Genomic DNA, 15,074 nt, shown 5'->3' with positions numbered 1-15,074 from the left:
GCTGTGTAGTTAATCAGGACAAAAGCCCAGCTGTGTTCAGCTCTTGTAAAAAATAAAGCATTTTTGGATTAATAAATCAGGAAGTACCAGACAGAACAGCAAGTAAAGATTCAATTTAAAGAAGAACTTGAATCAAATTTGGTCAGTTAGATAGGAAATGTAGTGTCCAGATGTGTCTACATTAAAATCTTAATATACAAAGCTACTAGCACTGTAGGTTCCTTCCCACACCCCAAATCAGTGGGTGTTCTTTATAAACATAGCAAACTGATATGAAATGGCCACTTCACTTTATTTTAAAGACTAATTCCAAACAGCAAGCACAGCATTAGTATAGAAACCAAACATGCATGGTGGGTTAAGAAACTAAAGACTGGCCTCTTGCATACATGTATGTAAGAAAAATACAACTGATTTCAAATGTTTTTATTAGGCATTAGCAGTTTACAAATTTGAGAGTTGTTTAAGAAATAAAGCTATAGAACAGAATCAGTTGGAAACTCATTTTGGGGGTTTTTTAGATCCACAAAATTTGCAAAATACTTTATCAGTGGCAAATTCCAGGCTGTCTAAAACACAGCCCCACTATATTTTCTTATTCACATATTTCGTAATTTATCAAAAAACTAAGATTGTTCTAAAAATACCTAACAAAACTAAATAGTCAATTAAACTACTCTATCAGTCCCTATAATTATGTATACTTGAATTTTGTTCATTTTGTACTCAGTACTGATTGTTTAAAAGCACTTGAGACTATATTGCAATTTTTTAATAATTCTCAAAGTTATGAATAAATAGATCCCATGACAAAATTAAGTTTGTTACCTTATATACTTTGAGTATTTATATATCTCATACCTCACCCTAAACAAAAGATTTTCCAGAGGAAATAATGCTCCCAAGGTAATACTCCCTTGTCATTTTAATGCTGAACAACATGAATTTCAAGAGTTTCTATTTCATGACAAGCAAAGGTCCAAATCAAGTCCTATATTTTGCTATAATACACTAAATACCATTTCAATGTACGATTTTTTAAATTAAGATTTCGTTTCTATAAGACACAAAAAAATGTCAGCAGCCAAACTGTGTATACATGTGGCACCTGAGGTTTATGACTACAGATGCAGAGATTCAGATCAGTAAGTCTCATGTTTCCATGTAAGCACCCTTCTATCCACCTTTTTCTTCCCTGCTCCACAGCCAACTGGGGGGGGGTGGGGGGGAAAGAGGAGAGAGAAAGAGAGATGTACTGTATGTAACACTAAGGACACTGGAAGATACAACACTATAAAGAAACAAAAGCGTAAGTGATGTAACAAGTTACTACAAGGTTTTTGCTACATAAAAATAAAGTGACAGTCAAAAAATTCCAAGAATCAGAAAGTAACATGGTAAACAAAAGTGGCAAAAAACTTGCAAAATATTCTACAGCCTTAAGGCAGCCTTCATTTCAATCAGCAATGCGATCACTGGCATATCTGGAGAGAAATTCTTCTTTAGTGTACTTAAATATGTTGATATGCAACTGGTTAAGAATTATATCGATCCTAGAAAAAAGGGAAAAAAGAACAAAAAACTCATGGGCATGTCTTCCACAGCAAGATAAATTAAATACGGTAATATTCATTAAAAGTAAGTGAAGTTTAATTTTTAAAGCCACTACATTTAGAAAATTGGCCAAGATTTTCAAAAATAAGAGCTTAATATTGGGCTCTTGAATTTCAAAAATTTAATTTGAGCTCAAGGGGAACTGATGGGCGTTTGGTACTTTTGAAAATCAGGCCTCTTACCTAGGTGCCTAATTATGAATTTGGAATTTTAAGTTTCAGTGCCTATTTTTAAAAATATTGGTCCTTCCATCCAGGGACTCTGTGGTACATTTTTCTATCACGTCAGTTACAGAAACAAAAGCATAACAGTTAAATTACTACTAGTTACTCTAAAATGGGATATGAGCAACAAATATGCTTGATAGAATGCACATTCAATTACTATAAGAAAAGGAACATTTTAGTCATTTTTAAGTCTCAACTGTACCCATGGAAACTTCTCTAAGAAAAGTGAATTATTAATTGGAAAGTCATAAAAAGCTTTAAATATTTTACCATCTGTTATGAATTTCAGCTACATTATATAAAAACAATCAACTTTTTTCTCCTAAGAAGTTAATATGAATTATGTGACTAAATCCTCATGACAAGACTTCAATATCTATCCCGTTATTTTTAATATTTCTTACTTTCCTAATTTACTAACCTGTATAGAAGTCATGACTCCATTAGCAAGAACAGAAAGTTTTCCAGCCACTGATTTCACTCCTTGTTTAAACTGAGCCATATCTGGAGCTGAAGGCAAGACATTTGCAATACTGTAACTTCCTATATAGGGAATAAAAAACATTTAATAGTGATACTGTATTAAAAATAGCATGTTTTGAGAGCTATTATCTATTACATTGAACACCAACCCCATGAATGTCAAATGTCCATACTAACTAAAGTTCTAAAAATTAAAAATAACCTTTAGATATAAAACAATTAAACAAATTACTCAGACTCATCTTGCTTTATATTTTCAAATGTCCATTTGAGAATTTGTAAATATTCCTACCAAACCTGCTATTTTCTAAAAACACACACTCCACATTCCAAGTTGAGCAATTACATTATGCCAACATGTAAGATTCCTCTGCAGTTTCAATTGGATACAATACTATTCATTTCCTTTCCTAAACTGTTATTTAGCCTTCCTGTGTGTTGTTAAACAGCTGCTGTGTTTCACTTCAAAGGTGGATGCACTGGTATAGGTGGAATTCCGACACTACCTTTGGGAGGAATTTAGGGTGGTGCCGTAGGGATACCTTGTCCCTACGGAATATAGTGTAGGAGGGATCTGTTATCATGGCTGCTAGCTCACCTACCCACATGGCTGAGGTTATGGCTACCAGGAGTGTCACTTTCATTGAGAGGTGGGAGAGGGAGCACGTTGCCAACAGTTCAAAGAGGGGCTTCATGAGGGCGGAGAGGATGAGATTAAGATCCCACAGGGGTGTAAGCTTCAGTATTGTCAACAAGAAAGGCTCACAGCATCTAGCAGTCCATGGTGCACCTCTGGAAATGTCAGAGGACCTAGGTGGTGTCAGTGGGGCCAGCCTATCCAGGAGGTGCAGAGGCACTAGCGGAAGGGGGCACACACAGGTGAGTGTTCCAGATGCACGGGTACCAGGGCAGTTACTGGTACCATCGGATCCCGTCTGCACCTAGCCTTACTCTCCACATGTGGAAGCTTGGGTATTGGTCCAGTTGGATCCGCGCACAACATCTCACCCAACTTAGCCTGGCTCGGGGAAGAAACGCTGTGCTTTGGAGCAATCTATGATGGGGATCTGCTTTTATGCCCATGACAGTGTTTTTTATTCTAATGTCGGTACTTGTTCTTTGTCTTCAGTACCAACGAACCGGGGGCATACAGGGTGATCGGAGCAGCTCTCGCTGCCAACGATGGTTGCTGTAGGGGGCTCCACCAGTCCCGGATCAGAACGTTGCCTCGGTCTAATGGCTTCCTCCATCAAGTACTTATGGAGGCGAAGCCATGATGTGTGTCTTGCCGAGGTAGTAAAGGCACCTCTGGCGTTTGTCACTCACAGACAATGAGTGCGGGCAGGAGACAATTTTTAAATCACGGAACTTGGGGTATAGTCCCCAGGTGAAGAACGTTCCCCAAACAGGGAAAAAACTACACTAATGTATAGATTAATGAAATGACAATATACAACTATCTGCAACTATATACACAGAACAAGGAGGGGTCACTCTCTTAGTAAAATTAAGAGCGTGAAGGAACAGGGGGTTCCGACTCAGGCCGTGCGGCGATAAGAGGGAACCAAAGAGGCTTCAACCCACTGTACCTATTATTCCCTCGGCTTGAAGCACAAGGGGATGCATCACGTACGTGCGGGTCAACGGACACTTCTTCCAGACTGAGGTGCATGGCATGCATGCACACCCATATGTGGAATACACATAGGTACCATGACTTGAAAAACTAAACAATTTGCGTTTTAGCAGACAACCCCAGAGGGGAATGAGTAGCGGTGTCACCCGTCTTGCAATCTTGTGTGCCTTACAGTAGCTCCCACCTGGGCTGCTCACAAACAGCCTTCCAGCATGCAAGCCACACCTGGAGTGTCTGTGTGTAACTGCAGCCTGCCAGGTACACCTGGGCTCTCACCAGCCTTGGTTATATTGCAGGGTGACCCCAAAACACCCCCAGTCCCAGATCTTCCCCCAGAAATGTATGTCCTGTACTGCCCAGCCCTCTCCTGGCCAGTACAAATATATTAAATCAATTATTCCTTTATAGAAATAATATGCCAGTTTATTATCTTAAATAGCTATCCAGGCACTTCAATTTAAAAACACTGGAGTAGATAAAACAGTAAAGTAAGCTTAACAACTACAAAGAGAGATTTTAAGTGAGGATAAGTAATGAGATATAAAAGTTAGAAATGGTTACAAGAAAAATAAAGAGAAAACTCTCACTAGTATCTACTTACGAAACTAGCTTAGTTGCAAAGCAAACTTTCTCCAGGCTCCAGCAGATTACTGACCAAACTCGCAGGTCAGGACTCCTCCCCTAGAGTCCAATGGCTGTTTCCTTTCGTCTTCTCAGGTGCAGCGAATGAGGTGGGCAAGGGGGGGGGTGTCCCCTTGGGGCATTTGTCCCTCCTTTTTATTTTTATAGTTTCAGTCCCCCACTTGAAAAATATTTCCAGCTGAGACCCAGGAAGACAAGAATATGTTTTTTTCACCTGTTTGTTTTTTTTTTCACCTGTTTTTTTCACCTTTGTTTTCCCTTCCTGCTTGATAACTCTGTTTACTGCTTCAAGGCAAATTAAGGCAAGCACACATTCCTTCCTTTGTTTAGGACAGACCTGACTTCTGCCTGGGCAGGGTTGTAGGGTTTGGAACATGTGTTAATAGCATCATAGGGGGAATCTTAAAACTTCACAAACAATCTTTCCATCCGTATGTTAATGGGACAATACGGACCGCAAATAATAAGTTTTCAAATTATACCTTATAAGGCATACTTTGTACAAAAGATTATTACAATAGTGTGAAGTATGTAAATACAGGAGTGTATTCTGTCACACTACTTCACAGTTGGAAATAAACTTAGCTGGAGGTATCCTTCAGAATAATCCATTTCAAAGATTCATTGAACTATAAAAGAGAAGGGGGCCAAGAAAGAGAAGGTTACTCACTTTGTGCAATAACTGAGGTTCTTCAAGATGGTTGTTGCTGTGAGTGCTCCACGTTAGGTGTCTTGATGCCCTGCACTTGTAATCAGAGATTTGTAGTAGCAGTGCCCCGGTTGGCCGCGCATGCACGGAAGCCATCTCGCGCCGCTCCGAGTGACCACTTAGCATGAGCAGCCAAACATCCCTCAGTTCTTTCTCTACCCCACAGAATCAGTGTGAAACTCCGAAGTAGAGGGGAGAAGGGAGGGTAGTGGAGCACCCACAGGGACAACCATCTCAAAGTACCTCAGTTACTGCACAAGGTGAGTAACCTTCTCTTCCTCTTCGAGGAGTGTCCCTGTGGTTGCTCCACTTTAGGTGACTATGCAGCAGTACCCCTCGATGGAAGGAGGGGCTTCGGAGTATCTCTGTTAACAGTGGATAGCACCAAGAGTCCAAACTGAGTGTCAGCAGAGGAATGTAATTCCAAGGCATAGCGTTTGGTAAACGTGTGGGCCAAAGCCCAGGTAGCTACTCTGCAAATGTCTACGATGGGTATGTCGTTGAGGAACACTACAGACGTGGACAGCGCTCTGGTGGAGTGCGCACGAAGCCCAGTGGAGCAGGGGTGTTGCTCTGATGACAGAATAGGTGGATACAGCCAGAAATCCATGTAGATAATCTTTGTTTAGAGATGGCCTCACCCTTTGATTGCTCTGTGACCAAAAGAAAGATGTGACAATTTTCTAAATGCCTTCGTTCTTTCTAAGTAGAAGGCCAGAACTCTACAGCTGTTGAGAGTGTGAAGGGATGCCTCCCCAGCGTTGGCGTGGGGTTTCGGAAAAAACACAGGTAAATAAATGGGTTGGTTTAAATGAAATGAAGAGGCTACTTTAGGTATAAATTTAGGGTGGTGTCTTAGGATGACTTTGTCTTTATAGAATGTGGTATATGGCGGGTGTGCCATTAGGGTCCCTAGGTCCGCTACTGTTCTTGCTGAAGTGATCGCAATAAGGAATGAGACCTTCATTGATGGATGTAGCAGTGAGCAAGTCACAAGGAGTATGAATGGCTTGCCCATGAGGATGTGTAGCATGAGGTTAAGGTCCCATATAGGAGTAGGGCATTTTAGGGGAGGATAGATGTTGGTCATGCCATTTAAGAATTGTTTTGTGGTTGGATGAGCAAAGATCGTGGTTCCATCTAACTTATCTTGTAGTGAGGTGATCGCTGCTAAGTGAACTTTTATGGAGCTATTGGAGAAGCCAGCCTTTTTAAGGCCTAATATATAGTCCAGGACTCTGGGTAGAGGGGCAGAATGAGGAGCCTCACACCAGGTGCAGAAACCTACCCACTTATGAGCGTAAGTGTTGCATGTGCTCAGTTTGTGACTATTCAAGAGAATATCTTTAACCTCTTCAGAGTAATCCTGATCCAGCACCATTAGCCATGGAGTAACCAGGCTTTGAGGCGGAGAACCGCTAGGTTGGGGTGAATGATGCGGCCGGCCTCCAGTGTCAGGAAGTGAGGAAGTTGTGTAAGGGTTTGAGGAGGTTACACCGCCATCTGTGTTAGGTATGGGAACTGCATCTGTCTGGGCCATGTGGGTGCAATGAGTATGACCCCGGCCCTGTTCTGTGTAACACCCGGCTTAGTTCCGGGGGGGGGGGGGGGGGGAAGAAACCACGTACATTAGTGGTGCTTCCTATATTGTGAGGAGGGCATTGCCCAGTGAGTGATGCCTGAGCCCCACTCAGAAGAAATATTGAGGACACTTTGTATTGTGAGTTGTTGTGAATAAGTCTACAGTAGGGAACCTCCACTGGTTGAATATGGTCACGAGGGTTGGGTAGTCCATCTCCCACTCATGGGTTTGTGAGAAGTGTCTGCTCAGATGGCCTTCCAGGGTATTCTGAAGTCCTGGCAGGTAAGCTGCAGAAATGTCAATATTGTTGGATATGCACTATTGCCATAGGTGGAGTGCCTCGATGCAGAAAGGGAATGATCAAGTTCTGCCCTGTCGGTTTATATAAAACATGCAGGCTGTGTTGTCCATGAGAACTTGGATGGTATTGTTGCGGATAAGCAGAAGGAAGTGTTCGCATGCTTTTCTAGAATGTTTATATGTAGGTTGGTTTTTGCTGTGGACCAGCGTCCCTGGGAGGGGTTGTTGTCCAGATGGGCTCCCCATCCCACTAGGGAGGCATCTGTGGTGACTGTTATAGTGGGAGCTTTTTGTTGGAATGGGACCCCTGAACAGATGTTTTGCGGTTGTATCCACCACTTGAGGGAATCCTCCTCTCTCTGGGGTATAGTGAGCCGTTTGTGGAGGGAATGCTTGTGTGGTATACAGCAGGCATGGAGCCAGGCCTGTAGGCATCGCATATGCAGTCGTGCATGTTTAACTCCGTAAGTTGTAGCAGCCATATGCCCAAGAAGTTGTAAGCAGTCCCTAGCGGACATTTGTGGGCTGTCTGATCGTTATCAGCCTGGTTAGATTGTGGAATCGCTGTTGGGATAATCTTGCTTGTGCTGCGAGACAGTTGAGATAGGCCCCTATAAACTCTAGCTGTTGGACAGGGACTAAGGTGAACTTTTGAACCTTTATTTGAAACCCTAGGTTTGTGAAGAGGGTTAATGTGGTTTGTGTAACTTGTACTGCTGTCTCTTGTGTTGATGCTCTTATGATGCAGTCGTCCACGTATGAGAAGATCATTACCCCTAGCCTGCGGAGGTAAGCTGTGGCGATGGCTAAGACTTTGGAGAATACCCTTGGGGCTGTGGACAGACTGAAGAGTAGTACTTTGTATTGGTAATGTTGATGGCCTAGCATGAAGCACAGAAATCGTCTATGTGCTGGATGAATGGTGATGTGAAAGTAGGCATCCTGTAGGTCGAATCTCCTTTCTCTAATGCTGGAATTATGGTTGCTAGGGTAACCATTTTGAAGGGCTGCATCGTTACAAACTTAGTGAGTTTGTGTAGGTCCAGAATGGGTCTCCAGCCCTCATTCTTTTTCTGTGTGAGAAAATAACGGGAATAAAACCCTGTTCCCCTGTGTTGGAGTAGTACTATTTCAACGGCTCCTAGTTACAGGAGATGGTTTATTTCTTCCTGCAACATGGTCTCGTGAGAGGGGTCCCTGAATAGGGATGGGGAAGGTGGGTGGGTAGGGGGAGTAGAAATAAATGGGACAGAGTAACCCTTCTGGCTGATTTCCAGCACCTATTTTTCTGTAGTGATGTTGTTCCAGACTGGGTAATGTGGTAGCAGATGGTCTCCAAAGAGAGTGGATGTTATCTGATAATCCAGCATGGGAGAAGATAGAGGTCTCGAGACCTTGACCAATACTTCAGAATGATTGACCGGATGTTGATGGTTGAGATGTGGCAGGTTGATCCTCGTTATGCCTGCGCCTTGCTTGTGTTTGCTTGCGGCGTTAATCATATTGTCTCAGGTTGGGAGTACGGGGTGGGATGGAATCTTTGGGTATAAAAATCTGCCCTGTTTTTTCTTGTTTCGGGGAACGTAAATACCTATGGTCTTCAAGGTGATTCTCGAGTCCTTTAAAGTACATAGGGATGCATCTGTGGTTTCTGCAAATAATTTTTGTCCCTCAAAGGGCAGGACCTCATCTGTGGCTTGTACTTCCCTAGGAAGCCCAGAGAGGTGGAGCCATGAAGCTCGACGCATGACCACGGACGTGGTGATGGAACGAGCTGCTGTGTCAGCAGAATCAAGGGAGGCCTACAGTGCTGTTCTGGCAATTAAGGAACCCTCCGCAATGTTAGCTTTGTATTGCTCCTTTGACTCCTCTGGCATTTGTTCAGTAAAAGATGTCATTTTATTAAACAAGTTGTAGGTGTATTTCATTAACAGAGCAGAGTAGTTTGCTGTGTGAAATTGCAGTGAGGCCAAGGAACAGGCTTTGTGTTCAAAGAGATCAAGCCTTTTCCAGTCATTGTTATAACGGATGGTTTCTGACTGGTGCTGTTTTCCCCTTTGGTTTACTGCCTCTACGACCTGTGAATTTGGAGTTGGGTGAGTAAATAAGAACTCAGCCCCCTTCACTGGTACATAATATTTTTTGTCCGAGCATTTACAGGAGGATGGGACAGTGGCCAGTGTCTACCATATTATTGTTGCAGGATCCATTAGAATAGCGTTAATGGGCAGAGCTATTTTTTGTTGATGGGGATGCCTGCAAGATGTCAGTAAGTTTATGCCGAGTCTCTGGCAGCTCTGCTAAAGAGATGTCCAGGGATTCTGTAACTCTTTTGAATAAGTCCTGGAAGGACTTGAAATCATCTCCTATGGTGGGAAGCAGTGGCATAATTGTTTCATCTGGGGACAAGGATATAATATGGGTGGATGGCAGTGTGACGCCTTCAGAACCCTCTTCCGGCTCCTCTCCCTCTTCCTCCTGGGCCTCCAATGGTGGTGGGTTCATGGGTGAAGGGGACCAGGTGGCACTTGATGCTGGTGGGTTGGGGAGTTTAAGATTTTGGGTTCTGTAGATGTCCTACTATGGCCAACTGGGTGGCATAACAACAGGTGGTGGTATCCATGATTGTGCCTGCCAGCTTTGCCCTTGCATAGTTGGTTGTTGGTGAGAGGGTCCCGGTTTCGGGGAGGAATTACAAGGGGTATAAAGACCTGAATCATCCTCTTTATCCTCATCACTAGATAACGGAGGTGCAGATCTGCTCTGAGTGCCTATTCGGTCAGTCCTGATCTGACTGGGGTACCGCTGGTGCCGAAGAGGAGTGTTCCCAGCATGGAGGAGACTGCCAGGCCCACCTGCCTCATGAAGGGTTGCAGTACTGGGAAGCTTGGTGTCATGGATACCAGCATAGTATGCTCTGCTGGTGCTGACGTCTTGTGAGGCTGTGTATATGCAGCAGGTGGTACCATTACACTAGCTGGTGCCGAGGCGTTCTTCGGCGTTGTTGGTGCCAAGCTAGGGAGCTTAGCTTTAGCTCATGAACTTGAGAGCCTGGCTGTATCAGTGCCTTGGCTCCTCGGGACATCTCAGTACCGGACATTCCTGGTGCCTCTCATCCGAGGTTCTCGGTGACGTCGGTACCAGGGCAGATTTCTTGCCAGGAGACTGCTTCTTCTTAGGGGGACTCTTTCTGAACTGATGACTGACCGATGTTTGGTTGCCTTGTTAGATGCAGGGTCCTTAGACACTGTGTGGAGCCCTTGTCTGAGGCTGCTGCTGGAGACCGTTGGCCAGGAGGAGTCCTGGACTCTGGGTTGGAGGCTGGCCTGAGGGATTTCTCCATCATTAATAGTTTTTGTTGGAGGTCCCTGGCTTTCAGTGTCCTGACAGATAATTTCTTGCAGGGTGCACACTTCTGTGGTATATGGGTTTCCCCGAGACAGCATGTCCATTCGATACAGTAATAGATAGCCTGCAGGTCAGGCAATGTTTAAAGCGGGGGGAACCAGGAATGCCTGAGGTGAAGGTTGCTGTTCAGTCACCATGGGGGGCTGGGGGGGGGGGAACGGAACGACAAAATAATAATATTTACTGATTAAAAAAAAATTAAGGATGGGAAGACAAAAGAAAACCGGCAAAAGGGATAAACAGAGATGGAAATATAAGCAATTTTACGAGCTAGACGGGCACTCCTTGAAGAAGAATCCCACATTATCTATCCTTCCCCTAAGACAACAAAGGGGCCAGACCTTTGACTTTGGGAGATAGATCGTGACCCAGGAGTTTGGTCAGTCATCTTGATGGAAACGTGACGAGGATTTTACCTTGTACCTAATCTAGCTTAAATTTTAGTTACTAGAAAGCATTTTATCTTGATTTCTCGTTACCATTTTTCACTTTAATTCTTATATTCACTTACGATCTCTCTCTCTGTAACCAAACTTGTTTTATTTTTAATGTCAACCAGTTCAGTGCTGTGTTTAAACTCAACTCTTTGTTAACTCCACTTAAAGTAAACTGTTGAATACCGGCTCTTTAAAGGAGCAATGGACCTTAACATTCTTCTGGTTGTTCCAAGATAAGGTTGGACATTTCAGAACACACATTTTGGGGGAAAACTGGGGCTGGAGAGAGTGTGGAGTTTCCTTACCAGTTGTTAACCAAGACTGGCAGAGACCAGTGGAAGTCTGTGATATTGTAGGCAGGCTCCAGGATCCAGAAGTGTTGGACCAGGATTGCCCAATACATAGACAGAGTGCATACTTGTTGCTGACTGTGAGCGTCCCAGACAGAAAACCACAGTAGCAAGGCATTGTGAGGCACTCAGGGTTACATGGTAAAATGTGACAATTCTTCATTGGTCTGGACTGCACCTCAGAATGCGAATCCATTACAAGTCTTTTCTAGTTGTTGGCAGCTCCACATGGTGCTCAATATATAACAGCTGAACTCTGCTTCTTCAAAAAGCATAGTTTTTCAACTGTTCCTTTCACAGGAAAGGTTAGAAGTGATAGGGACAAAACAATCAGGTAGCTCAATCAGAAATTAATGGGTTGATGCTGGTATAGACAACCCAATGGTCTGGCCCGAAGTGTTACAAAAGGCCACACTGAGAATCGTAGTGATTAAACAAAGAGTGGCAGAAACATACTTCAGAAACACTGTGGGCGAACACTCAAAACTTTTTAACAATCTGTAAATTCAGTGCATAATATCAAACAATTAGAGCTTTTAAAAATATTTTTATGGTACTTCAGTTATGGGCTTCACTTTACACTAACATGGCTCAAAATACAAAAAAAAGTTGCTTGCTACTGTGGCATGTAATTTATAAGGTAAATGCACATTAAATAAATTATATGCCAAAGTGCAATTTCAGATTTCCTTATCTGTGGATCATGCCTCATCATCATTCTTTATCTTTTTTCTATGGCTGCAAAACACACTCTTTTCACACTTTTTCACTACAGTGAAATGATACCTTATGGGCAGTAAGGAAAAAGATGCAGTCCTATAAGAGAAACTTTCAGACCATTATGGGTAATGTGGTCAGATATCATCCCTCCAATTTCTTTTTATTCTTTCCTCAAGAGAAGAGCTTTTTCCCTACAATCACAATCAAAACAACTATTTTGACTGCTTGCAAAAATTCTTGCTCCTTTTATTCAGCATGAATTTATCACTATTTTAGACTCTCAAAAGGCAAAAGATGCCAAACTTTCTATTAAAACTACACCCTCGTCATCTCTAACGGCAAGTCTACACCATAGCTGTTTTAGTGACCAACCATAATCTGAATTGGTATCTTCCCACCCATAATTTCTAAGATACTAGTGATGCAGGCTGGTATTTAATATTAAAAATTGTTCAGGATAGCAGAACTTATTTGCAGTGGAAGATGCAAAGTCATTTTCAATAATCAGTTTTCTGCACTGCCATTAAGGATAGTATTGGCTGTTTCTACAGTGATATCACCAGACCTGAATTCTACAGATTCTTTAGTCAAACCAACATTGTGATATGGATTCAAGTTTCACTTATACCTGTGAGACCCATCTGAAACAACTGTAGCAAAGACATAACCAAATTTCTGAACTGCCATTTTTACTTTCTTATGAACTTTTTCACTTCAGATATCCTTTGGTCTTCTAATTTTGAAAACCAAATTAATAAAAATGAAAATCCCAAAGAATATAAATAATTCAGATATAATGTAAATTAATATCTTAAGCAACTTAATTTTTCCTAGGGCTTTCTGGGAAGCATCTTGCATTTTTGTCAGTAAAACTTGACCATATAGTGCCATTGACAATCAATAACTTTGAAATTAATTACACTATAGGCTGTTCTTGTAGCCTTTCCTAGCTCTTATTTTTGTTTTGTAAAAGATGTAGACATTTAACCTGAGATTTTTTTTTTTTTTAAACAAGAACACACACTTTGGAAGTGTTTTACGATAAACCCCAAGTGCTGTTCATGAAAGTGAACGTTTGAGTTTAAAAAATGGTGCTTTATTCTGGCAAGGACTCCAGAATTTCTATCGCTTTTTTGTTGCCAATTTATGAACTTCATACTATCTTCATTTTATAGAGAATCACTGTCTGCGTGCTTCTCAAAGTTAGGCAGTTTTCAAAGGATAAGGACACTACCTCTCCACCATAGTTGAGGGATGCGTGTGTAACAGACTGACTATTGTGTGAATTAAAAATGGCAGTACAAATCACTACAGTATATCACAGGATGATACTGGCCCTTTAAGAGGGTGCACTCTGCCTCATCTGCTGACCCAAGTGAGCTTTAAAAGAGAGCACCTGGGACTAGAGAGAAGGAGAAACCCAGTGAAGGGGAATCTGTGTGTGTCACGCTGAATGCCAGTCAGGAAAGAGGCAGAGAGCACAGACATAGGGCTCTCACACTGCCTGCTCCATGGGAATAGGGACCCCTGGAGAGCTACGACTGCCAAAGTCTCCTGGGAGGGGAGGAGGAAGTGGGAACCTGAGAGGAACTGTTCTGAAAAGGGGCCTCCAGGTAGAAAAGGCTGGATGGCACTGTTCAGAGAACAGGACACAGAAGCAGCAATCGGGCACAGCAAGAATGCCAGAGTCCCCTGGGAGGGAAGACAATGGGCACCTGAAAGGAAAAGGGGAAAATTCCCCAGGAACTGTAACCCAGGGTGGGTAGAGGAACTGTTTTGTTGTTAAGTTTCTACAATAAAGCTGCCCCAGAGACTGTGGGCATGGCAGGGGATCCATTGTTGGCAGAGGCGAAGCTACTACCCGTTCCAGTATCTTCCTCCTTTTATTATTTTCTTAGTGATACCAGCCAAAAAGAGTCTGTAAAAGCCTCTCATCTTTGGCAACAAAATTCTATCTTTATTTGATGCACTTCCTTGAGCACCATAATCCATATGAATTTTTCAAGTGATCAGTAATGAATGCACTCTCAGCACCTGTATGGTATAGCATGTATAGATGTAATAGTTTGTACTGTACTCAAATATTGGTATCTACAAGACATTTTAAAACAAGATAAAAGAAAGGGAGTACTTGTGGCACTTTAGAGACTAAAATTTATTTGAGCATAAGCTTTCATGAGCTACAGGGAAGTGAGCTGTAGCTCACAGACTAACACGGCTGCTACTCTAAAACAAGATAGTATATTTAAAGGGATGGCTTCAACCTGAATTTGAATCTATTTTTAAAATACAAGTTAAAAGTAGTTTCAGACAGTACACCTGCCCCAATCCTTGTTTTACAATCATATTTTTCTATTGTCTTCCCATCCCCTCCCTCCATTGCTGTATAAGACCCTCACACAGAGAACTGACTAGAGGGGTAAACATGAAATTGTCTCCACAAAAGAAGTGTGATTAAATGCAGAAAATAAACAAACTGAAAAAAAAAATTTCCCCTTCTAATTGCTATAGTAATTGTAAACAAACTGTAACACTAATACTATAGGTTAAAAATTCAGGGGAAAAATGGATTTTAAGCTAGTATCCCTTTAATTTTTTATATATACACATATACATATACACATACACATACACACACAGATACACACACTATGCTGAGGATATTAGTGAACTGCCATAGTTCTAAGTTAGTCACTATGGCTTCCTTCCTATCAGGAGTCTTCAAAGTTGAATTTTAGTCAAAAACATCTAAATTCAAGCAATTTGGGAATTTGTGCTAAGTGACACTGCTGCATTAGCCAGTAAATTAACAGTGCATACCTTACTTTGTGAGGCTATTGCAATATCAAATGTGTTTTCACTGGAGCCAAAATGAAGACAAATTGATTTTTTTTTTAAATTTTCCACAATTTACGAAGATATTGCAATTGAATTGTGTGGCTGTTTTTTAAAGTAAAATTGGGATG

At 42.1% G+C, this 15,074-nt stretch overlaps 1 protein-coding gene across 3 annotated transcripts in view; it reads right to left on the bottom strand.

The window, feature by feature from the left end:
* Nucleotides 1-411: 411 nt before the first annotated feature.
* ARFGAP3 (ADP ribosylation factor GTPase activating protein 3) overlaps nucleotides 412-15,074 on the bottom strand; it is an 81,217-nt gene continuing 66,554 nt past the window's right edge. For all 3 annotated transcript variants that reach the window (XM_038377283.2, XM_038377292.2, XM_043515945.1), the window contains 2 exons: nucleotides 2,263-2,384; nucleotides 412-1,553 (listed from right to left, as the gene is read on the bottom strand). In XM_038377283.2, the coding sequence (XP_038233211.1) occupies nucleotides 1,536-1,553; nucleotides 2,263-2,384 (140 nt within the window). In that variant the 3' untranslated portion in view covers nucleotides 412-1,535. The remainder of the gene's footprint in view (nucleotides 1,554-2,262; nucleotides 2,385-15,074) is intronic.

This window comes from Dermochelys coriacea, chromosome 1, assembly GCF_009764565.3.
Source record: "Dermochelys coriacea isolate rDerCor1 chromosome 1, rDerCor1.pri.v4, whole genome shotgun sequence".
In the NCBI taxonomy this organism is placed as follows: domain Eukaryota; kingdom Metazoa; phylum Chordata; order Testudines; family Dermochelyidae; genus Dermochelys; species Dermochelys coriacea.
The sequence above is the reverse complement of the archived record's forward strand: the minus strand, read 5'-3'. Positions and strand labels throughout refer to the sequence as shown.